Source organism: Eumetopias jubatus, unplaced genomic scaffold (assembly GCF_037043125.1).
Source record: "Eumetopias jubatus isolate StellerSeaLion01/CBP00866 unplaced genomic scaffold, mEumJub1_p1.0 scaffold_2, whole genome shotgun sequence".
Classification (NCBI taxonomy): domain Eukaryota; kingdom Metazoa; phylum Chordata; class Mammalia; order Carnivora; family Otariidae; genus Eumetopias; species Eumetopias jubatus.
The window spans coordinates 197382929-197406709 of NW_028274808.1; the positions used below are offsets into that span (position 1 = coordinate 197382929).

General features: G+C 54.7%; 2 protein-coding genes across 4 annotated transcripts in view; one reads left to right on the forward strand and one right to left on the reverse strand.

Annotated features, from left to right (window-relative positions):
• EVC (EvC ciliary complex subunit 1) overlaps nucleotides 1-7460 on the forward strand; it is a 62578-nt gene extending 55118 nt beyond the window's left edge. Inside the window, exons 17-21 of one of the 3 annotated variants that reach the window (XM_028089447.2) lie at nucleotides 899-1010; nucleotides 5234-5360; nucleotides 6133-6231; nucleotides 6740-6849; nucleotides 7376-7460. In XM_028089447.2, coding sequence (XP_027945248.1) covers nucleotides 899-1010; nucleotides 5234-5360; nucleotides 6133-6231; nucleotides 6740-6849; nucleotides 7376-7460 — 533 coding nt within the window. Of the gene's footprint in view, nucleotides 1-898; nucleotides 1011-5233; nucleotides 5361-6132; nucleotides 6232-6737; nucleotides 6850-7375 lie in introns of all 3 variants that reach the window. The other 2 variants (XM_028089441.2, XM_028089443.2) reach the window with 2 other exon arrangements.
• Nucleotides 7461-15144: 7684 nt separating this feature from the next.
• CRMP1 (collapsin response mediator protein 1) overlaps nucleotides 15145-23781 on the reverse strand; it is a 71115-nt gene continuing 62478 nt past the window's right edge. The window contains exons 11-14 of the mRNA XM_028088630.1: nucleotides 23272-23442; nucleotides 19031-19210; nucleotides 17996-18161; nucleotides 15145-15236 (exon numbers count right to left, since the gene is read on the reverse strand). Of these exons, the coding sequence (XP_027944431.1) occupies nucleotides 15145-15236; nucleotides 17996-18161; nucleotides 19031-19210; nucleotides 23272-23442 (609 nt within the window). The remainder of the gene's footprint in view (nucleotides 15237-17995; nucleotides 18162-19030; nucleotides 19211-23271; nucleotides 23443-23781) is intronic.

Consider the following 23781-nt stretch of genomic DNA (forward strand, 5'->3'; position numbering starts at 1 on the left):
AGACAAAAGCCGGTTTCTTCCAGGCTTCTGCTCGTAATGTCCCTCCCCGCATCTGAGGCTTCAGAACAGGCTGGAAGCCCATGTTCTCTGACGGGTTCAGCCTGTGTTGTCTGGGGATCAGCGTGGGAATCGATCCCTAGACCGAAGACGGGCAGCAGGTCCTGGGAGCAGTCTTCTGGGAATATTCGTTCTCTCAGTGAGCTCAGTAGATGCCTTTTCTTCCCCTTGTCCTGGGGAATTTGAATCCCAGAGTCAAATAAAATCTGGGCACATGCCCGGAAATCTGACCGGTGGCTGCGGATTCGTCATCATTTTCCAAAGTAAGGGCTGGGCTAGGCCAGCAGGAGACAGACGAGATTGTCACGCAGAGCATTCAGGGCCGTTCACATCCCCTCTGGGCCTTGGTTCCCCATCTGTGGGGCCAGGATTGGGCTCACCCTCCATGCCTCCTCTCAGCTCTGATTTCCTGCTTCCCTGATACCCCGGCTCTAATGTGAGGATTTCTCAGGAAATGCATTGAAATGATAAACTTAATTGGCCACATGAGCAACTTTTGTTTCATTCAATACTCTTTGTTATTGAAGAGCCACAGAATGTTATGTCCCTAGAGATCATCCCAAGTTAGAGACCATCCAGGTTGAACCTCTCCGTATGTTCTAGAAGGCTCCTCCCCCTCCTCCAGGGGCGCAGGGTCTGTGACGGAAGCCATGCTTTCTCACGCACTCGGAGCCTTTCCCGGGGTTAAGCGTGGGTGCTGGGTGCTGAGTGCTGGGTGCTGGGTAAACAGCACACTCTGAGAGCAGGTGCCCCGCTGATCTTTGTGCCCCAGCCCCGCCCTGGACCTGGCACAGACGTGGTCCCCAGACATGCCTCTGATCTCGTGTGCTGAATGGTCTAGGTGAGAGAATGGAGAACTACAAGCTGCAGACAAAGCAAGGACGCGGAGAGCCTTCATCGGGGAGCCCGGTGGCGGGTGGAGCCGGCGAAGCCTGCAAGGCGGTCCACCGGAGGTGAGCTCTCCCCTTTCTGGAGTCTCTGCTACACACTCAGCGTCTGATGGTGCGTCTGATGGTGCATGCACCTGTCTGGCCTGGGGAGGCCCACGCGCCCCTGTCTGGCTCCCTGCTGGACACGCGGCCCCTCGGAGGGGCCTGACGAGGGAACGAGGGAGGCCAGCTGTGGCGGGCTCCCCCAGTGCAGGCTCTGACATGAGGATGGGGGGCAGGCTGTTTACTCTGGAGGTGACCCCGGGAAGCCCAGTGAGGGAGAGGGATGCGAGGCCCACAGGTGTTTCCGGCTACAAAGCATGCACTTCTGCAGCTCAGAGGTCCCTACGGGGGCTGCTGGGTTTTCTGGGCGTCAGCCAGCTGGGCTCTTGTCCAGGCTCTGGGAAGAACCTTTCCAGGCTTGCTCAGGGTGGCAACATCAGGTTCCCGGCAGAACTGAGGTCCCGTTGCCTAGCGGCTGTCGGCTGGGGGCCTCCCTGACCTCCTAGCGGCCTCTCTCCCGTCCTTGCTCGCGGCCCCTACAATCCCGATGCTTAGAGTCCTCTGCCTCCCTCTTTGGCCACGTCTCTCTCTTGACTCCAGTTGGAGAAACTTCTCTGCTTGTAGCATCCCAGTGACTGAGACCTGCCCAGATGATCCAGGATAATCTCCAAATCTTAACAGTTGCTGACCCTGAACACGCCTGCAAGGAGCTGATTGCCATGAAATGTGACGTTTTCACGGGTTCCGGGGATTAGGGACACCTGTGGGGGGCACTGTGTGGCCGACCACAACAGAAACAAAGCAGGTCAACCCCAGGACAGTGAGGTGTTTCCACGGCGCCTGAGGCTCAATCCCACTCTGGACCTCCTGAGAGACTGTAAAATTCAACTTCCAATTTTGCCAGCAAGGGATGCAGAAAATAAGGATTTGTCCGCCACCCCCTGCTCCACATTGGCTGAGGGTCCGCCCTGGAGGTGTGACGTCACCAGCCTTTCTGGCCAGCCCCAGAGCTGGCCGGGCACACCCCGGGGGCCAGAGAATGCCCTGAGACATAGACACAGGTGCTTGGCGTAAGGAGCCATTGGCTGTCCACGGATGTGCAGACAGCCTCCCCGTGAGCTAGGGGCCGCGGGTGCTGAGCCAGCATTCCCCTATAAGCACCTCCTCTTGCTAGGCTTGGAGCCAGCCCCTGGGGACAGCACCTGTCACCCCAGAGCTCACAGCCTTGGGGGGAGAGACGGACAGGGAAACAGCAATAAATCGGTGCAGGTGCTCTGCTGGGGGAGGAGCGGGTCCCTGCAGGACGACGGGGCAGGGGTGTGGGTCCCTTGTCTGGGCAGACACATCCCAGCCGCTGGAAGCTGCAGCAGGATGACCACCGCCCTGCATGGCGGAGGTGTGGGCTCTGTGCCAAGCCTCACGGTCAATTCGAGCCCGTCATCTGACAGCTGGTTTAGGAACCAAGAACCACAGGGCCCCCTGGGTCAGGCTGCATCCTACATCTGCTCTCCACAAATCCTCCAACGGGCCCTCAGCTGTGGTCAGCAGATGTCCTGCCATCGGGCTGCAAGCTGTCACCTTGCCTTGACTGTTGCAGATCCATCAGACTATGGGCCGGCGGCTCTCCGATGCCGGGAGCGTCATCTCTGGGCTGGCAGGTCTCGGCCCCACATCTGGACACTCAACTCAGGGGCTCTGAGGGGGTCCCCAGGAATCTGAATTGTTAACACACTCCTCTCCAGGGCTGCTGATGGATGTAGTCCGAGGGCTTCACTTTGACCCCCGTGACCCAGGAGGAGGGGCCTCAGCTGCCCCCAGTCCAACCTCCCCCAAGTTTATGGAAGATGGAAGCGGGGCCCAGCGGGGATGCGGGTGCGTGACTGAGTCCTACTGTGACCTAGAGGCTCCTACGTGGCCGTCAGTGTCCTTCCCGCCCTGCCCTGCTACTTGAAGTTCCTACTGAAAGTCAGCCAGAACTCCTGGGGACAGAGCCGTATCGTGACAACAGATAATCGATCAGAAAGAGCAATACGAGAATAAGCCTGCAAAGCAATTCTCTGTCTAATGGCAAATTCCAAACTGCACCTCTGGTGAGTCGTGTGATTGTGGGAGGGCCCGTCTGAGGGATGCCGGTGACTCTGCAGGGGAACCGCCCCTTCCAACAGCCACCCGCTAGCTCAGTCCCTTCACGCCCCGAGCCTCAGCTTCCCCATCTCTGAAGCGGGTTTGCAGTAGCTCCTGCCTCACGGATGTATTTGCATGCAGCGCCCACAGTGAGGGGGGCGCATGGCCAGCGCCCCGATGTCCCTCCCCACCCGCAGAGTCGTCACTACGGTGCCTCCTGCAATCGGAACGGCTCTGCAGCCAGGACTCAGTCAGAACGGAGGTCTTTTAAAAAGCCCTTTCCATAATCAATTACGAGTCTAAGGGTAAGGGGTTTTTTAGGAGCTGATGTACCCGTCTGGGCGCCTCAGACCCTGCAGCCAGGCCTACCTCCACACTGCAGCCAGGGCATCACAGAGACACGAGGCAGCCAGGTCTCAGGCTCCCCGGGCCTTACAGGGTGAAGCCCCCCTCCGACCCCTCCTCGTGTGGTGCTCCCCCAGCCCGCCCCTCCCGTTAGCCAAGTCCACAGTGGGCGGCAGCCGAGAGTGACCAGGACTGTCGGCAGAACGGGCATAGGATAGGCTGCTCGCAGCAAGAAGCCACCTAGACGCTGAACGGCGGCCCCCCAAAGATTTGCCCGTGTCCTAACCTCTGGATCCTGTGCGTGTGACCTGTTGGGAAGAAAGATCTTTGCAGATGTCATGAAGTTAAAGATCTTGAGACGAGATTGTCCTGGATTATCCCCGCGGGCAGGTGGGGCGGAGGGAGACTCGATCACTCACCAAGAGGACCACGGGAGGACGGCGGAGGACCAGCAGCCGCCAGGAGCAGGGAGAGGCAGGGGCGGGGCTCTCCTCCAGAACCTCTGGAGGGGGCACAGCCCTGCCGACACCTTGACGGAAGCCTTCGGACCGCCAGAGCTGTGAGAGAATAGATTGCTGTTAAGTGCCTCCTGTCCGCTTGCGGCCAACTGAGCAGCCCCAGGACATGAATGCGGCCTCCTCGAGGGTGCGGGAGAGGCCGTACTGCAGGGCCCTGACCTCCGCTCTTGCAATGGTGTGTTCTGCCTCTACCCGCACCCCGCCCCAGCTCACAGTGCAGCCTCACGCAGGCAGGGACTGTGAGTGTCTTATTCGCACCCGTATATTCCCAACACAGGACAGCCCCCGGCAGGCCAGAGGTCCTTTTATGTATAAATGAAGGAGTGGATGGATGGATTAATGATGGGGTCTTGTAGAATGAGTAGGAGTTTGCCAGGCAAATACAAAGAAGAGGGGAAAGATATTACTGGCCGACAGAAGAGCCTGAAGCAAACACCAAGTGAAATGTTGTGCCTTTGGGGAAACTCCATAACCAGCTACCTGCTGACGCCGGAGGTGGCTTCTCTCTTCGGGTCCAGAAATTCAGCCCTTTTAGAAAAGCAGTCCCATAAGATTGGAGAGCAGTTATGCAAACGAGATGGATGGGATGGAATGTTCCTATTTGCTGAGGGCCAGAGGAAGGTCAGCCCAGGAAGGGAGGGTATTCGGAGTGGGAGGGGAAGGGTCTCTGCCCCTAAAAGCCAGATAGGGCTGTCTGCAGGTCGGGGACCCCGCTGCTGCCCCAGCTCAAAGCCCTGCCCCGCAGAGGCGCGGCGCGCCCGTATTCGGGATTTGTCGGATGCTGCGTGCGTGGCAATGAGCATTCTGGTTTCCGTTTTCAGTATGGATGGGTAGCTGGTGGGCCTCTGGTCCTCTCAGGAGCACATCCCCCTACCCTAGGTTCAGATGATTTCTCGTAGGAAGAGGCCACTTGCTGTTCAGTCGCTTGGCAGCTGGAGGACCCCAGGGAGGCCCCCGCCCCTCTGAGCTGCTCCCACCCCTGAAGATGCTCCTCTCGGTCCTGCTGGTACGCCCAAGGGTCTGGTAGGACCCCGGGGAAAAGAGGCATGCGGGATTCTGGAACGTCCCGAGCGCGAATTGCTTTCGTGATGAGTCAGCCCCTGTGTAGCCACCATAAATCAGCGGAGGCCATTCTGCTCTCATGGCTCCAAGGGCTCAAATCCCCACGACTCCGCAGGCCCCTGGGAAGCTGTTGTGCTGGTCTCTGACTGGCCGGCCGGCAAGGGCAGCCCTGATGGCCTCCATTCCTTCCGCCAGGATGGAGGCACAGCAGAAAAAGTTTCTGGCCCAGTTCACCGTGCACCGGCGGATCCGCCTGGATGCTTGGAAGCAGAAGGCAAGGGCTATGGATCATCTGGAAGCCCAGCTCGAGACCCAGCTGCAGGTAGAGTGTCGGAAAAGCGCCTTCCCAAAGTGGGCGCGGGGGGGGGGGTGCGGTTCACGAGGAATGGGAATAGCAAAAGGCCACTCTCGTGATCACAGGTCAGCAAAGACACCTCGGCCCTGGCTTGCTGAGGTCGTCACTGGCGGTTGGCTTGACCGTGAGCCCTAGGGCCGGCAGGAGTCTTCACCCCCAGCACAGCCGGGATAAGGCAACAGTAAAGACGGTGAACCCTTACTGAGGGTCTGTCGCTGAGTTGAGAGCCGTGCACGCACCCTCTGATGTCATCCTCTGACCACCGAGGATGGTGTCACTGCTATATTCCAGATGGGGACACTGAGGCTCTGAGAGATTAGTCACCATCTAGGCTCCTACAGTCCATGAGTCACGGAAGCCAGGCCCGTGGTTAGCCCACAGTGGTGGCAGCTGAGAGCTCAGACTCCGCGGTCGGGCAGAAGCGGGTTAGGTCCTGGCTCTGCAGCTCCTCCTCTGTGGGCCTCGCTGAGCCCTCACCTCAGTGTTCTCATCTGTAGACCAGGGCTCCCCGGCTGGCGTGAGTGAGGATGGCAGTTTTCTGGCAGAAGCTGGAAAACGCTGGCCTCCTCCCTCACACACGCGTCTGCCCTGCCCCTGCTGCCTCGGGGCTGCCGCCGGGGGAACCGTGTGTGCCGGGGACACGGTCCCGTCAGCCACCCTGGAGAGCGCCAGCCTCACTGCGCTGCGGATGCGGGATGGGCAGAGGCAGCTCTGGCTGACCCTCCCTCCCTGCATTCAGGAAGCCGAGCAGAGCTTCATCTCTGAGCTGGCGGCCTTGGCCCGGGTGCCCCTCCCGCAAAGCAGACTGACGCCAAGTAAGCGTGGACTGTCAGGTAAGGCCTAGAAGGCGCTGCCCCAGGCGGGAGGCTCTGAGGCCTGGGAATAGGGATGCTAGTCCCGTGTCTGCCACCAACCATCTGCGTGGCTTTTGTGTCCTTGTCTGTAAATAAAGAGGCTCAGTTAGGACGGCACTTGGACCCCGGGGAATAATTAGCCCCCCGCTGATGATCTGGTTGCCAGCAGCAACTTCAGTGACCCCACAGGTGTTGTGCTGACGGGATAGGGACAGGAAGGTGTGTAGGAACGCAGGGGTCTGCCGTACCAGTGATGTTTTCCCGGGGTCTTACCGCTTGTGCGACGGAAACACAGTGGGAGCCTGACAGCCCTGGGCTCGAACCCCAGCTCTGCCACTTAATGGCTGGATGGCCTTGGGAGGCACCTCACCCCCAGGCCTCAGTTTCCCTATAAGTTAAATTGGTATAATGTGTACTCAGAAAGTGTCTGGCTTGGTTGGAGGCTCGTGAAGTCACAGAGCCAATGTCTGGGTCTGTGTGTCTTCTGCAGAGAAGCCTGTAAGGACGAGAAGGAAGAAGCCCCCACCCCGGGAGAAAGGGGACCCAGGGGGGCCCACCGACGATGACCCTGCCTCAGGGGGCCACCCCTCGGGATCACTCAGGTACAGCAGGGACCCCAGTGTACTGCCTGTGTGTGCTTACTGACCACCTGAAGTCTGGGCAGAAAAATTGGCACCTTTACCCGGAGGTGTTAGCCAGAGGGTCCCACAAATGATGGACGATGGTGGGAGGTGTTGGCATCCCTCACTGCTGCTGTTCGTGTCCGATGTGGCCGGGTCGGCCATGACCTAGCTCCACATCCCACCAGCACCCAGCCTGAACGGCCACCAGTCCCCCACTGTTACAGACACCCTGGGATTTGCAGTAGGGTAAATGCGTCCTAGGCACCCAGTCGTCTGAGCATCTGAGCTGCGGCTTCCTTTCCCTGTGGCCCTCAGATGACCCCCACCCCCCACCGCCACCAAACAGGGAAACTGGGAGCTGTGTTTGTCTCCCAATAATCCCGGTCAGAGGAAAATGGTTTAGATCGCCTGTCACTGCCTCCATCTGATCACACTGGAGGAATTCTTGCCTCTGGACAGATCTGGAATCAGAGTTCTGACCCCTGCCTTGCTTCCATGTTTTAAGCAGCAAAAGGCTGAACCAGCAAGAAAATGAAGCTGGTGACGGCGAGAGCCCCAAGAAGCTGCTAAGGGAAAGAAGCAATTTGTAGATTGCGGCAGTCGGGGCTGAAGCCGAGGATCTGGTCTGAACACTGCCTGCTTGCCGCCCCACTCCCCAGCCCAGTGAGATGGTGAGGGGGGCAGGGGTCCCCCTCTGCCTTCCAGGCTCGCTGTGAGGGGGGCTGGACGGAGACTGATGGAGAGCGCCCGACGAGGCCTCCATGAGCAGGGGGTACCCTCCGGCCTGTGGAATTAGAAACCCATGTGGGACACCTGTCTGCAGCTTTCTCTCTCTCTGGCTTCGAGACGTGGCTCCCTTCCTCAGGGACCTCTTCCTCCCTGGCTGTCTGACCCCCCCACCCCACGGTGTCCTGCTGCCCCCCCGAACCCGGCCGCCCAGCGTGAGACTGCTTCACTCCAGCCTCAGGGCCCCCCTGCTCCCCAGACACTCCCAGGTGTTGCAGGGGTCTGGGTGTGCAGGGCTCTCAGGGAGGGCTGGGGTCTTCTGGCTGGAATCCTTTTCTCCACCATTTCTGCCACCTTGTTCAGTCCGTCCCATGAGACGTGTCCCGTGCACCGTGTCCCACATACCTGGCCACGGAGTCCTCATCTGGACCCTTTCCCGGGTTTAGCTCAGCCAGCAGCTAACGCCTGGTCACTTTGGGGGGTGAATCTCAGGGCCCCAGGACCCTGACACAGACCGTGGAATCCCTGGCCTGCGGGCCTACGTCACCGACCCTGGGGATCCGAGGCCACACAGATACATCATGACACCTGCTGCCGGTCTTCTGGGGGTGGCCCCGCTCAGCCCTTGAGCTTCCCCGGGGAGGGGACAAGCAGTTCTCCCTCAGGAGACCTGTTCCTGGGGACTCTGCGGCTCCCAGAGCTTCCAGACTGGCCCTATTTAAACCACTGCGAGGAGAGGCCTTTCCCACCCAGAAAGAAAATTACTCTTTTCATGGAAATCAGGGATTCCCAACTTTGGCACTATGGACATTTTGGGTGAGATAATTCTTCATTTGGGGCAGGGGCTGTTCTGTGCGTAGTGGGATATTTAGCAGCATCCCTGGCCCACCAGATTCCAGGAGCACTGCCCCCCAGTCGTGGCAACCAGACTTGTCTCCAGGCACGGCCAGATGTCCCCTGGGGGGCATCACCCCAACCTGAGTCAAAGTGTGCCGGCGCCTGGCAAATTCGGACAGAGTGGGCCCTGGGCCCCGGGACCCCTGTCACTGAGATCTCCTGGACCATTTGTGGCCTGAGTTTTGTTTTTTTTTTTTTTTAATCTAACTTAGACTCTCTTAGGAAAGAGTGGCTCTGGGGTAGAAGTCATCCACGGTAGTTAGATGGCTTGTTAAGGATGCTTCCCATCAGAGCATCGGGTCCTAACGGGTCTGCTCGCGGGCTCCCTCTTGTGGCCAAATAAAGCATTTCATCATTCTGCTAACAAGCTGTGGTTTCCTTCTTGCCCTTTTTGAGAACCTGGTTGACCTAGAAACCACTTTTGTCACATGGGTCCTCCGCACAGAGGCAGTCTGGAGTTGGGAGTGGCTGATCTGGTGACTTGAATTTGGTAAATGTAGATCCCTGGCGGTCCTGGCATCTCGGAAAGAACGACAGCAGCTCAGCTTCCATAGATCTTGCATGAAAATTATTTTGCTTCCTGGGTGTAGCCTCCTCAGCCCGAGCGACTGTGTCACACGCCGGTGCTGCAGCCTTGATGCACAGCTACTGCGCTTGACACAGGTCGGGGCACAGGACTCGGTGAACACTGTGGACTGTTTCTGTTCTCATCACACTATAGATGGAGTCTTCCAGCTCCCGGCGGGGGCATGGAGGTGCCTTCCATAGTGCAACTGCCTCCCCGGGCAGAATGAAACGTGGACACTGGAAGCCACGGGACACTCAGCAGTGTCTGGCACAGGCTCTGGGACGCCCAGGGCTGGCTTCGCAAGCACAGCACGCCCGGCGCGGGGGAGACCGAGGACACATCGCCACCGACCTCCTCCATCCATTCCTGTCCCAGTGCGTATTATGTGTGGTGGGTTGTTAGGAAGATGGAAGGAGGTGCCCCGGAAGGGGATGGTGAGTAAGTTAGTGGACTCATTCTTCCACGTCTAGTCTGAGCTCAGCAAGGAGAAAGGCCGCAGACTCTCAGAGCACCTCTCTGGGCAGCCCGGTGTCTGTCCTGCCCCTACCTCTGGTGCTGACCTAGACGCTGCCCCCAGGAAACTCCTAACTGCTCCGACCTTTGCCTCCTGCCCTGCCCCGCCTCCTCTGACCGGCCCGCACGTTCCAAAACACAAATCTGACCGGTGCACGCTTCAGCAGTATTCTTTGCTCAAAGGAGAAAAAGCAAAATCTTTAACAAGGACCACAGGGCCCGGCGAGGTCTGATCTCAGGCACAGCCCCGCTGTTGCCCCCACCCTCACCCAGCCCGTCTCCTCTCGTGGCCTCACACCTGCCCACCCCCACCTGCCACTGGGCTTTGGCACAGGACGTTCATGCTGCCCGCCTGGAACAACCCTACCCCCCGCCCCTCCTCTCTGCCTCACGAGCCTGTGAACATCATCCACATCTCAACGGCGGGACTCGCGTTTAGAGCCTTCCCTGCGGCCCTCAGACGTCTAAGACTGCACCCTCCCCTTAGGCTCTTAGCCTAAGAGGGAAAAATAAACATTCCTTTATTTCTCATCCACATTTGGAACCAGTTGAGACAGAGAGCAGCCGGGGAGATCCGCACACGGGCTTTGTAGCCGACGGAGCCACATTGGAGGGCTGAGCTTGGTCCTGCGGCCATGAAGCTTCGCTCCTCCCTTCCTCCCCAGCCACACACATGGCCCCAGACACAAGCCTCCATCGTGGGGACAACCGGAAACACGGCAAGAGTGGAGGAACAGGGAGACCCAGGTCTGGGCTGGGGGTGCTGGAATGTGTACATTTTGGGGAGAAGAGCTTAATAAAAAGCAAATTAAACTACAAAGGGATAAGAGTGAATAAATATGCAGAATGAGGGAGGAGATGAGAATGAGTGATGTATTTTTTTAAAGTCTGATGAATTCCACAAAAGTCACAAATCCAAAAATAAAATAATTTTTTAAATCAGTGGATTGCCTAATCCACCTTTGTAATATCTCGCTCTAGTATTTCTCCACTCAAAATTTGACACATATGACAGCTGGGAGACATTCTGTGGACCAGCCTCTGGCTCTGGGCACCTCCATCCCTCCCCTTGGGCCACAGGCTTCTGGTGCTGGGCGCCACGGGACTCGCGTGCTCTGTGTCGTGATGCAGGAGAGGTGGCACAGGGCTGGTTGTTCGTGCCTGGGCTGGCCAACACACGGAAACATCCCCACTGAACCCCAGTCCACCTGCCCTAACCCGGCTCCGGAAATGCCCACGGCCTCCCCAGGGTCACCTGATACTTGGGGACGTTGGAGTGGAAGGAAATCGTGTCTTAACTGGTTGCAGTTCAAACCTCTGATCTGACTATGGAAAGTGTACAGAATTAGGACTCTGTGGACATATCGCTAAGCCCACCCCTGGGCCTGGGTGGGGGTCTGTGCAGACATCAATGACTTCATGGTAAACCGCATCCCAGGAGAAGCATGTGTCCTGAGATCGATCACCTCCTTGGAGAGAGCAAAGGACACCACTCGGCACACTCAATTCCCTCTTCCCAGACTGCGCAAGCAGGTGCATCCCCTTCCCTGGGGAAGAAGCACTGAAAAAGGCCAACTGAGCCCCTGCACCTCTTCCTCAGAGTGCAGACGCCCCTCCCTCTGTGGAAACACCAGGATCGGGAGATAAGCACCTGCTACTCTTCCTGGAAGCGGGTGCAGTTAGATGCTTGGAGCAATACTTTCACACCTGACCTTCCCCCAGAATGCATTCCCCCTGATGAGCACGGTGTCTGGCACAAAACGGCACTCCACAGTCACTTGGTGGGAGGAAGAAGGAAGAAAGAGGGGGATGGGGAAGGAAACTTCAATGTGGCAAAAGTACTTTTGGTTCAAAAATACTCTTCTTGTTCCTCTGCTCCAGAAATTGATGTCACTGGAGAGAAACTTGGGGCCAATGACGGTGCAAATGTGCATCATCAGGGCCCACACTTTGTGCCACAGAGAGTCCTGACCACATGCGCTTTGGTCCAAAGAACAGCCCCCACATGACACTCAAGCCTTGGGAGCAGCCAGCCTTCTCTGGTCGACTCACCATAACCAAGCGGCCACACTGACTCTGGGGCCAGAGTATGTTAGGCAGTGCAGAGGATGGCAGAAAATGGATGGGGGAGACCTTGGCTGTTCTGTCTCACTTTTTAGAGTCAATATGCAACACAGGTGCAAAAATAGACCAACCGATGCAGAGGGATCAGGCCAGCCCTTACTGGGACACCAGAGCCCACTTAAACTTAATGTTACAAACTCACTAGCTTCACAGTGGTACTTTGAAGCTGGCTACAGGGGAAATTAGCAAACAGTGCAAACTGGGGCTCCCAGCCCAGCCCAGCCCAGTGTTTAGTATTTGTTTTGCAGGGTACCTTGGGACCACAGGATCAGAAGACCCACACACTATGGTCACCTGATTTATAATAAAGCCACCACTGCAGCCTAATGGGGGGGGAAGGAATAGTCTTTTCAATAAAATGGTACTGGGTCATCTGGACATTATATGGGAAAAAGTAAGTTTTGAGCCTTCCATTTCCTTATACACAAAGATTCATGAAAGATGGATCATATACCCAAATGTGGCAAGACACAACAAAGTTTTTGGAAAGAGACTTAGGAGACTTGTGGACAGCAGAATAATGCCCCTCCACCCAAGGTGTCCCTAACCTAATTCCCAGAACCTGGGACTAGGCTATGACATGGTAAAGGGGAATCACAGGTATAGATAGATGGATGAGAGAATGGATAGCTTTCCCCTAAAGCTTTCTGAGAAACACTCCCTACCTCTTCCTGCCAGCTCAGGACATGAAAGAGAAGCACGTGCCTTACAAGGAATGTTGCAGCCTCCAAAACTTAAGGCTTGTATGTCTGGCACCACCAGGACCTGTGACTGTGACTCTTGGAGGTGCTGGGGAACTTCACATGGGACAGTGGGTGCTGGCAACCTTAGTCGGTTATGCAGCAGGGCAGTAGCCCCATCAGGGTCGGTCTTAGAGGATGTTAGGGCTGCTTCTGCTTGCACCCCCGGATGGGTTAGGGGGTGATACAGGAGAGGAAATGCTTTCCAGAGAGTGGGGCAACTCACTGCTGCCAACTTTACTCTTCTTGTAGTTTCTGTGTTGCCCTATAATAGTCTGAATGGGCCACAGCCAAACATCAAAAGGCCATATTCTTTATTCTTGACCTTTCCCTGTATTTAGCCTTGTTTCCATGATAGACCATGAGCCAACACCATGTTGGACCTTAACTAAGGTATCTTAACCCTGTCAGGTAGGGGGAGAATATGCTAAAACCATGAAGTAGACGTACAACCATCCAAAACCATCCTGCCTTGAGTGACTGTAAAACTTAGCAGTTAGGAGAAAGGAACTTTGGACTTAGGGCCAAACCTCATGGGTCTTGGATTCAAATCCTGCATCAGCCTCTTCCTCACTGTGTGATCTTGAATAAGTCACTGAACTCTTAGGACTCCTCTGTAAAAGGGGCATACTAATAGAGCTTACCTCACAGAGTACCTAACACATAGCCAGCGCCACACAGGTACTGCCTGCATCATCATCACCATCACCATCACCATCATTGTCATCATCATCACCACCATCGTCATCATCACCACCACCACCATCCTCACCACCATCATCACCACCACCACCATCATCACCATCAAGATCACCATTGCCATCATCATCACCATCATTACCACCATCACCACCACTTCCCTACCATCATCACCATCACCACCATCATCTCAACATCATCACCATCATCACCACCGTCATCACCATCACCACCACCATCATCACCACCATTACCACCATCATCATCACCACCATCACCACCATTATCACCATCACTACCATCATCACCACCATAATCAACGCCATCATTCTCACCATCACCACCACCTCCCTACCATCATCACCATCACCATCACCATCGTCATCATCACCACCACCATCACCACTATCATTGTCATCATCACCACCACCACCATCCTCACCATCATCACCACCACCATCACCACTATCATTGTCATCATCACCACCACCACCATCCTCACCACCATCACCACCACCATCATCACCACCACCATCACCACCATTATCACCACCACCACCATCATCACCACCACCATCATCACTATCACTACTACTAGTGGCAAATTGGGACAAGCAACTTTGCCTGAGTTTTTACTCCTCAGAATGTGCATCAGCTCATGGAACCAGAGGGGAGAAATGTGATATTTAGAAGGTTGGAGCTCCTAGTCTGAGGCAGACGGTAACCTACAAGAAGAGAGCACATCAAGGATGGGCCAGGCAGGAAGGAATGGACGTGGGCTTTCAAACCAAGTCCCAGAAGCCACCTGCCACCTGCCTTTCCCACGATGACCTCAGGGTCTGAGATCAACACTCCACACCTCGTGACTGGCTCCCTCTCCTTCCTCCTCTACTTCCCGCAATGTCTACCAAGCATGAGTCCTGGGAAGCAACCACCACGCTCCAATCATCACAAGGAGGAGGGCTGAGCATTTGCCCCTAACCGAGCTGTCACCCTTAAATGAAAACACTCTAGTCGGGCCAAAAGGCTGTTTCTTTTCTTTATTTTTTCACAAGCTTTGAATTCAGAAATAAGAGCCACAATAAGTCAGTTGTTAAGTAAAAATGGGGGGTGATTACAAAGGAAAACTTTGTACAAAACTTTAAAAATCTGACTGCCCCGTCAAACACCTCGAAGGGACCAGGAGCGGGGCAACGGGGAGCAGCTGTTGCCCCACCATTGTCAGCCCTGATGGGGGTGGGGAGCCCCCTTTCTGAGTGTGAACCTGGTTAGGCCTGAAGTCGGAGCTGGCTGGAAGGACACACACAGACCAGAAGACGGCATGGCGAGTCACAAGTGCCACGGAGACCAGAGTTTCTGACACAGGACGTGGATGATGTTTCTCTGCAAACACCGGAAGGCTCCCCTGCCTCTCTGAGAATTCACAGAAGGTTCTCAAGGAGGGGTGGGGTGGGGAGGAGTGGGGCAGGCTTCTTTCTAGCATGGACTTGGGGTGGGGGCAATGAGTAAACATCCTCGCGCTAAGAGTTTTGGAATTGCCCCTGAGGGCTTGAGGTCTCGGCATTGTGTCTACATTGGTCCTCGGCGATGTTCCGTCAGATGCACTCACAGACTTGCACACATAATTTAGTAACATGCATCAACTATCCTAGAGCAGCTACAAGGGTGCGAAAGGAACCACCCAGAGATTCATGGAGCCCGTGGAGTCAGAAGTGGGAGGGACAGTACAAGACGACGCTAGAACCTGTCTTCACTAAGGAGGGAAATGGAGACCCATGCTCTGAGGTGGAGTCGGCATGAACACACGACTGTGGGGCAAGGAGTTTCCAAGCAAACACACCACACTAGTACCACTTCTTCCTAAACAAAAGAGGAAAGAACATCATTCAATTTTTTCCCCCCATCAGTACCAAATAAAACTGCGGGTTTCCCAAACCCCGACAGGGAAAGGAATGGACATTATTCCTAGAACGCTTCACGCTAGCTCATCCGTCCACTCGTCCGCCTTCAGCCGAGACTGGTGATGTTGGAGCGGCCACCAGGGGGCGCCACGATGCGGTGGCCAGTGCGCCGGGGATTGTTGTCATCTATCTGGGCACCTGGAAGAGATGGGGCCAATCACTGCCGACAGGTTACACCTGCTGCTCCTGGGGGTCGGGACGCTGAGCCCTTGTCCTAACATGCCCTCCAGCCTCCCCACCCTTTGGGGCTCAGTCCAGGCTCACCTCTGGGAGGGCTCCCCAACATGCACGGGGGTCACTGCTCTCTCCTCTGTGCCCCCCTCTGGCCCTGGCATCACCCTCTTGCAGCCCTGGCCGCCCTGCACTATGTCTTGCCTGGCTTCCTGTTCTTGAGCCACGAGGGCAAGCACTTACTGAGTGCCTACTGTGTGCAGGCACAGCCTTGGTGCTTTAACATATGTGCTTCAGTTTAGGGTACACAGCAATACTATGAAGGGGGGTTACCCCAAATGTACAGATGAGGAATGAAGGCTCAGGTCATGCACTTTGGGGGGCAAAGCTGGAGGGCAGGCAAGCCAGAATTCCAGCCCCAACTGGTTTGTCTCCACAGCTCCATCTCCTATAGGAGTCAGAACAACGCACAGAAGTTCCCGATGCTCCGAAGGTGTTTTATGGACGGTATGCATGGGAGTGCACGTGTGTGTGTGTGTGTGTGTGTGTGTGTGTGTGTGTGTGTGTGTGTGTGAGAGAGAGAACTACTCAGAGCTGGATTTACCCACCTCGTTTGCAATGGCCAGATCTGCATGGGGGAGAGGCATCATTTTTTTGTTTCCAATCTGCAAAACCAACCATTTGTTATACGTTCTCTGGCAGTTAAAGATTTAAAGTTCCAGCATCAAGCCCAGCGCCTGGTGCTCAATAGATACGTATTCAGTGAGTAAGTAGAGACTGATGGACAAACCAAAAGGAGAGATGGTGTGAGAGGGCCCTGGGGTCCAGTCCGGAGACAGGTTGCAGTACAGATCATGTCTGGAATGTGGGTGATTTGGAATCAGACCCACCTTCCCTCGGCTTTCACTTCCTTTCCATAGAGTGAGAGGAGCGGAGATGAAAGGCCTTCCATCTCTGAAAGCCACTACCCATGTAGTGTGGAGAGCTGCCTGATTTTCTGAGTTCTCTTGGTAGACACTGTGTCTTCCTGGGAAACCAGGAACTGCCTCAAGTCCCAGAACCAGAAATCAGGCCTAGTGTTTAATACCTGTTTCCCTCATAATCCTCTCCACCTTGCTGGTCATGTGTTGGCTACTCTGAAAGTACCTGTCGGGCAAAAGGACCCTAGTGCAGTCAATCATTTTGCATCTCTATAAAGTGACATCAAGCTGGTATTTAAAAGGCATCCGTGAAGTCATTCCTGATTCAGAAAGTGCCTACGGTGCTGGTAACAAATGAAGTCATTTGCTAACCTGCCGTGAGGCGGGCTGGGGCAGGGCGGTGGGTCTGAGAGACGGTGAGCAGACCTGGGGCGTGGGGTGGTGGTGGAGCCCTTCCAGCAGACTTTTCATTTCATTGTTCTTCTAGTTCTAAAAGGGAGGGGTTCTCCCCCTGTATCTAATAATAATGGTGAGTTGCACGACTTGAGAGAGGTCCGGTCTGCAAACTCCATGTAGCTTCACCCAGGTGGCTTGTCCTGGCTCTGTGTCCAATCCCTGTTGTGTTGACTGAGCATCAGATGAGATACATGAGTGGTGTTTTGGGTCCATTGGTGGAAAAAATACTAGTTCTCTTTAAAGACTGGAATCACACTCAGTATGTGAGAAACCCTTGCATGAAGGCTCACGGGAAGTAAGATGAGCTGGACTGGGGGGGACCCCACCACCACAACTTATGTCCCCCAGTGCATAATCGCTGAGACAGACACTCCCCGGATGGAGGGCAGGTTGTCACCCCCACAATTTAAGTGAATAGTCCTCTCTCTCTCTGCCCCTCCATTCTCATTTGCTAAACATAGCTTCTCAGTTTAAATGGCTTTCACTCCTGTTAGATCGGAGTCGGCAAAGGAGGGACCACTGACAAAGCTTGGCCACCACCTGTCTTTGTATAGTCCATGGGCTAAGAATAGTTTTTTACATTTTTTTTACACTTTTCAATGGTTGCATTTAAAATGGCTACTTAATATAATACCCTAAATTTTGCCTCTTGGCTCACAAAACCTAGACCACTTACTATCTGGTCCTTTAAGACAACATTTGTGGGGGCGCCTGGGCGGCTCAGTCGTTAAGCGTCTGCCTTCGGCTCAGGTCATGACCCCGGGGTCCTGGGATCGAGCCCCGCATCTGGCTCCCTGCTCGGCGGGAAGCCTGCTTCTCCCTCTCCCACGCCCCCTGCTTGTGTTCCCTCTCTCGCTGTGTCTCTGTCAAATAAATAAAATCTTAAAAAAAAAAAAGAAAGACAACATTTGCTGACCCCCGGAGCAGACTGGGGACTGCCCAGCTGTGTCTCATCCATCACCATATTCCTAGCACCTAGCCCCGTGTATAACACACGCTAAAGCCTCAAATACGCTGGGGGACAAAATTCCAATCCCAGTATGTGCATCTCTGCCCTCATGTGGCGAGCTCAAGAAACTGCAGCATCCCTGGGGTCTGGGGGACCACGTTCAGCTTCACGGGGAAGGCGCGCTTAAGGATGAGCTCAGGGCCAATTTTTGCGCAGACTTCATAAGCAGGGTCAGGTGTCTCTGTGGAGCCCCTGCGGAGCCGCTCTTCTTTCTGACCTCCCCCCACCCGCTCTGCCACTCCCAGGAAGAAAGGAGATGGGGCTCCCCACTGCTCCTTGCTTTCTCATCTAGTGCCCAAGGGGGCCTCTCGGAAGTGCTGTGGGCGTGGGGGGCCTCTTACCTGATAAACTGAAGTTGGACTGGTGGAGGTTTCTGATGGGCGGGGGCTGGTGTTTGGAAGGCGAGGACTTGGCAGAGGGAGCAGGAGTCGCATATTTGGGTGTGGCTGGCACCTCGTACACGGGACCGTCGTACATGCCCCTGGGAACACCCTGCAATCCCGAAACCTAAATGGGGGGGGAGGGGACGGATGGGCAAGATGCACCTGCACCTTCCCATTCAGGCAGGCCAGAGCCCTGCAGCTGGGTAGTGACCCGAGGTGACTGCAGGGACACGCGCGCGCGCAAACGCACACACCCGTGTGGGTACACATGTGCATACATACCCCACATGCATGCGTACATTTACTCCCCATACACACACGCACACACACACACACACACACAAACACACACACACACACAGCTCCATACAGGAGGACCCCAAACCCATTTTCAAGAGGAAAACACTTTCCCTGACACACCCACCATCCCCCTCAAGGACCACTGAATCATCTATGGTCTTGCAGAAGGTGGGCCCAAGACCAGGATTTGGGGGAGCTAGTTTATATGGGAGGTGATTCCAGAAAGGAGGAGGGCGAGAAGAAGGGAGAAAACCTGGTGCACGGTGGGGTGACGGGGCCAGCTCTGAGGGCAGCCGGCTCAGGGAAACTGGGAAGCGAACATCTGCACAGACCCTCTGGGGGGCAGGACATGGACCATGGTCTCCATCCCCACGGGTTGAGCGTTGCCCCAGGGGAGCCCTACACCCGTGACTACAGGTCTGGGCACCTTTCTCTTGTCCTCTTCACAACACCTGCTCCCCGCACCTCAGTTCCCGTTGGGGGACCCCTGAGATGATGTGGGATGCGTACCCCAAAGCAGCTCTGGTCAGTGGTACTCCCGCCACCCCCCCCATTCCACACGTGCACACCCCTTTAGAGCCCACAAAATCCCAGGGCCTCAACCCCGGCCCCAAGACGCAGGCAGGGCAGTGTCACGGCCCCTGCAGCCGTGACTCATCCACGCCGCATGCCCTGGACCCCGGCCCCACTCACCTTGCTCCTGATCCTAACGCGCTGGTAGAGGTACTCAGGGAAAGGCTTCCGGGGGATGAAGCGGCCCACGCCCTTGTTGACGTTAATGTTGCCATCCTCAAAGACAATCTTGCCCTGGCTGATGACCACCAGCGGGGAGCCGTGGCACTCCATGCCCTCGAAGATGTTGTATTCCACAGCCTGCGTGGCAAGAAGCACAGCAGGGCCCTTACCGCGCAGGGTATAACCCTCCCGACGTCTTCCTGCGGGCACTTCCCGCGCTTGCCCTCTGGAAACGTCTTCTCCGGGGCCTCATCATATTCCCGTCTATGTGCCTTCCTTAGCAGAACCAACCCTCGCTCGCTCTTGGGCACTTAGGCTGAGGGTGGTTTTATAGAATCCAGCTAACGTCCGAGGCATCGTGAACGGGAACGGGGACACCCTGTTGTCTGGCAATGTGCCTGCTCCAGCTACAATGGGCATTTTTGTGTCTTTTTAAAAAATATCTTCTTTAGGGGCGCCTGGGTGGGTCAGTAATTAAGCGTCTGCTTCGGCTCAGGTCATGATCCCGGGGTCCTGGGGTCGAGCCCCGCATCTGGCTCCCTGCTCAGCGGGAAGCCTGCTTCTCCCTCTCCCACTCCCCCTGCTTGTGTTCCCTCTCTCTCTATGTCTCTGTCAAATATCTTCTTTAGGGTAGTTTTCTATAATTAAATTACTGGGTAAAGAGATAATGAGCTTTTTTAGGGTACTTGTTACATGCTGCCAAGTTGCTTTCCGAGGGATCAGACCACCCGACACCACGTCGGCGGCAGGACAGAGACACTTCCTTGGTTTCGCGTCCATGAACTCCCATCCAGCACTGAGTAAGGTCATTTTTATATTTTCGATTTCTTTCTTTTGTTTTGCTGATTTGAAAGACAAAATATGTTCTTAAAAATACACATTCCTTTCATAACCCCTAAAGGGAATGTAACTACCACTAGCCAACTGTTTTTTTATTATTTAAAAAGTAGGTCATCTAGATGGTAAAAGAAAAATCAAAAAGCACAAATGATATTTCACTTTAAAAAGCAGGTCTCTCTGCCACCTCGGACTGAGACATCTGCCCTAAAGAGATTCTTCGGAGACCCCAGATATTTTCGGAGCATGAACAATGGTCTCGACATTGCAAGAGTTCCGTACAGATGGCTTTCGCCCGAATTTTTCTCCTGACCTCAGAGATTGTTCTATATCGGCACAGGTCCCTATTAAAAATGTTAACACCCTTTAAACCTCTGTACCATATTCCCTCACAGGAGGAATTGATTTATCCAGTTCCCAGAGATGGACAACCGGATCGTTTAAACCCATACTGAACCACACGTCTGTGTGTCCACACTGGCCTGTGTGAACATCTTTCTAGATGTGGAGTTGGGGCCAAAGAGTGAATGGATCTTTAACTTTGATAGGTTCGTGCTCCCTCACCTGCCTCCTGCCGTCTGACCCCACCTGCGTCCCATTAACCACCAGGGTCTCGGTCGCTGCTCGGGTGAGAAATAGCATCGTACTCTCTCTCTCCCTCTCCCCCACTGCCCCTCCCCCTTTCTCTCTCTCTCTCTCAAATAAATAAAATCTTAAGAAAAAAAAAAAAAGACTTGGATAAGCAGGGCTTGCCCCTTAGCATTCCAGAAATGTTGGGGCTATTCTCACGTTTAGCATCTAGGACCTCTGCTTTTCTAGCCAAAGAACAATTCCATTCAGTTTTCTGATGGGATTACTTCCAACTTATAGATGAAATTAGCAAGAATTGCTATGTTCACTCTAATAAATCGTTTCAGCATAAAAGAACTTGTCTTTATAAAAGTCTTTAGTTTTTATTGTTATTAGAAACAGGATTTTGATTTCCATTCTATTTTTTGAAGTGCTTTTGAATTACTTCATAGAAAAGCTATCGATTCTTTCTATTGGTTTTTAATCAGCCAATGGGTTCTCTTATGACTTCCAGTAGATTTTGGGAGCCACACTCTCTCTGCGGCTGCCTCCCAGGACCAGGCAGGTGGTCTGCTCTCTGGCGTAACGGTTGCTAATCTAATGCTTCTTGAGTCACCCTGAAGGGACCTGCTGCGTGCTGACTTACATCCCGCTGAAGCCCAAATGCGGAGCATGAGTGACACCCAAAAGGCAGTGAGGAAACAAGCCACATTGCTACCAGTCGAGACTGGCCAACCTCCCAGCTCACTCGGCCCCGCCCGGCCCACTATTCCTCGTGCTGGAAGGACATGATGTGCGCCATCGTGACCCTCCTAATCGGGGAGCTCTTACGAAGCTCAGGCTTACCCCCTACAGATGCCACATTTGATGTCTTGCCACTACATGGGGTTTTAAAAGTTGTTTCATTTCCTAAAGGTAATATGTGAACGATGTAATTAATTCAAACAGTACAAAGGACCACAGTTACAACAAAATAAGCTGGGCCACCTTGGGTGGCTCAGTCAGTGAAGCGCCTGCCTTTGGCTCAGGTCATGATCTCGGGGTCCTGGGATCAAGCCCCGCATCGGGCTCCCTGCTCAGCGGGGAGCCTGTTTCTTTCTCCCTTTGCCCCTCCCCCGCTCTTGTGTGCTCCCTCTCTCTCTCCCTCTCTCTCAAATAAATAAAATCTTAAAAAAAAAAAAAAAGGAATGAAGTACTAACACACACCAGAGTGTGGACGAGCCTCAAAACCATGAAGCCAAGGGAAATAAGGCAGACACGAAAGGCCACACATTGTGGGATTCCTTTTCTGTGATACGTCCAGAATTGGCAAATCCAGAGGGAAAGAAATCAGATCCCCGGTCGACAGGGACTGGGAGAGGGGAGAACGGGGAGTGACTGCTAATGAGTCTGGGGTTTCTTTCTGGGGGGATGTACAACCTTCTGATCATACAAACCACCACAGTGTACACCTGTGGGCAGGCACCCGTGCGGTGACCTAAAGCAGGCGGGTGGCGGGGTGGCAAACACCCTCTCACCTGCCAGACCCTCTCAAACGTTCTCCTGATGGGACACCTTCCTGACACCGCGAGGGGACACGCGCTCTCCTGCATGACCAGACCCCTCTCTGCGCACACGCATCACTGCATTCACAGGGATTCCAGGGGCGTCGTGTGCCTGTGAGGTGGTGGTAAGCGTGGAGAACGGGGTACACCTTTCTCCAGGGAGGAGACCTCAGGCTCGTTTCCTCCTGATCCTGTACCCGGGGGTGGGGGCTGATGGAAGGCAGTGTGTCACTAGGGAGCACTGGCTAAGCATGACAGCCGGCTGGCGAGCTGGACAAGACTTCTACAGCCCCATGCCATCTCCTGTGGCCAAGCAGGGACCTGGGGGCCAAGCTCATGAACTGCTACAAATGGTTCTTATCACTTTCTTATGAGACTTCCTTGTGCCTGGGGTCCTGTCCTCATGCATGTGGCCTCGCCTCTCCCAGCAGGTAACCCCTGAGAAGCTGGGAAGCTATGCCCATGTGACAATGAGGACCCCATCACAGGGCAAAGCAGTGTGCACACACCCTGCCTTCCTCCTGTGTCCTGTAACAGACTTAGTGGGCCAGAGTCCAGGATGTGGCCTCCCGTCTCATGAGTGTGGACATTAATCTGGACACAAGATCATTGCTGGCCTTGCAGAGTGGACTTGAAGCAAGCAGTGAGGGAGGGGAAGATGGCTTGTCTCTCTACGTCCTAGGTTCGCTGGTGGAGTGAAGAAACTAAGGGCACATAGGATACAAAGCACAGAAATAACCCACAGCCATAGGCTTGGGGCCTGGAGCTTGGGAAAGCGTGCAGCCCTGCGGTGTGCTCAAACACAGAGGGCTCTAGATCCAACCCTTTCTTTTGCCGAGTGTTAGCAGTGACCCCAACGTGAAGTAGGAGGTTTCTGAGATAGGAGATCAAACCCATTCTAGCTTGATAATGAGATTGGAGAAAGAATCTTGGACCTAAAACTTCTCTGAGCCCCCGAATGCATGCATCTAGGGCAGGGGCCACCGAGAGAGAGAGAGAGAGAGAGAGAGAGAGAGAGAGAGAGAGAGAATGCATCCAGTAGCACATCAGCAGCTTAGCTGAGCCAGCTCAAAGCCAAGCTCTCCAACTGGCAGAGAAATGTGAAGGACTGAGTCATGCCAGATATCAGATCACATCCTGGTTGGAAACTCCATAAATCATTTTCAATCAGAGGCTTCTAAAGTGGTTGCCGACCAAGGAAGAACTGCTTACCCAAATCAGGAGCATCTCAGGTAAGCCAGCACTTACCGACTTGTGACTCTTGGCTGTTATGGTCTTCACCTTGTCGGGGTCCCAGATGACCACATCGGCATCCGAGCCCACGGCAATCCGCCCTTTCCTGGGGTACAGGTTAAAGATCTTGGCTGCATTGGTGCTGGTGATAGCAACAAACTGGTTCTCATCCATTTTGCCCGTAGCCTAAAGGCAAGATCGTCTGATGAGAAGAGTGCCCCCCATCACAGGGCCAGGGGAAGGGCAGACAGGCACAAATCTAGACCTGCCGACAGGAGTCCTCAAGAGGAGTCTGGAACTTTCTCCTTCCCCACTGAAAACAGGCCATCCTAAAAGAGCACACGGGCCTGGCCCCATCGGAGCGGAAATGTAACTGACCGCTCAGAGGTGTGTTGACATGTGCTCAACAACCTCTGTGGCATCTTGTCAGGCCCACTGGGCCCAAGTTTAATAGAAAATAAAAATCTCTGGCTCAAGTCAGGGATCAGAGTGATGTGGGGCCTCCTAACGCAACAAGCACCCTCT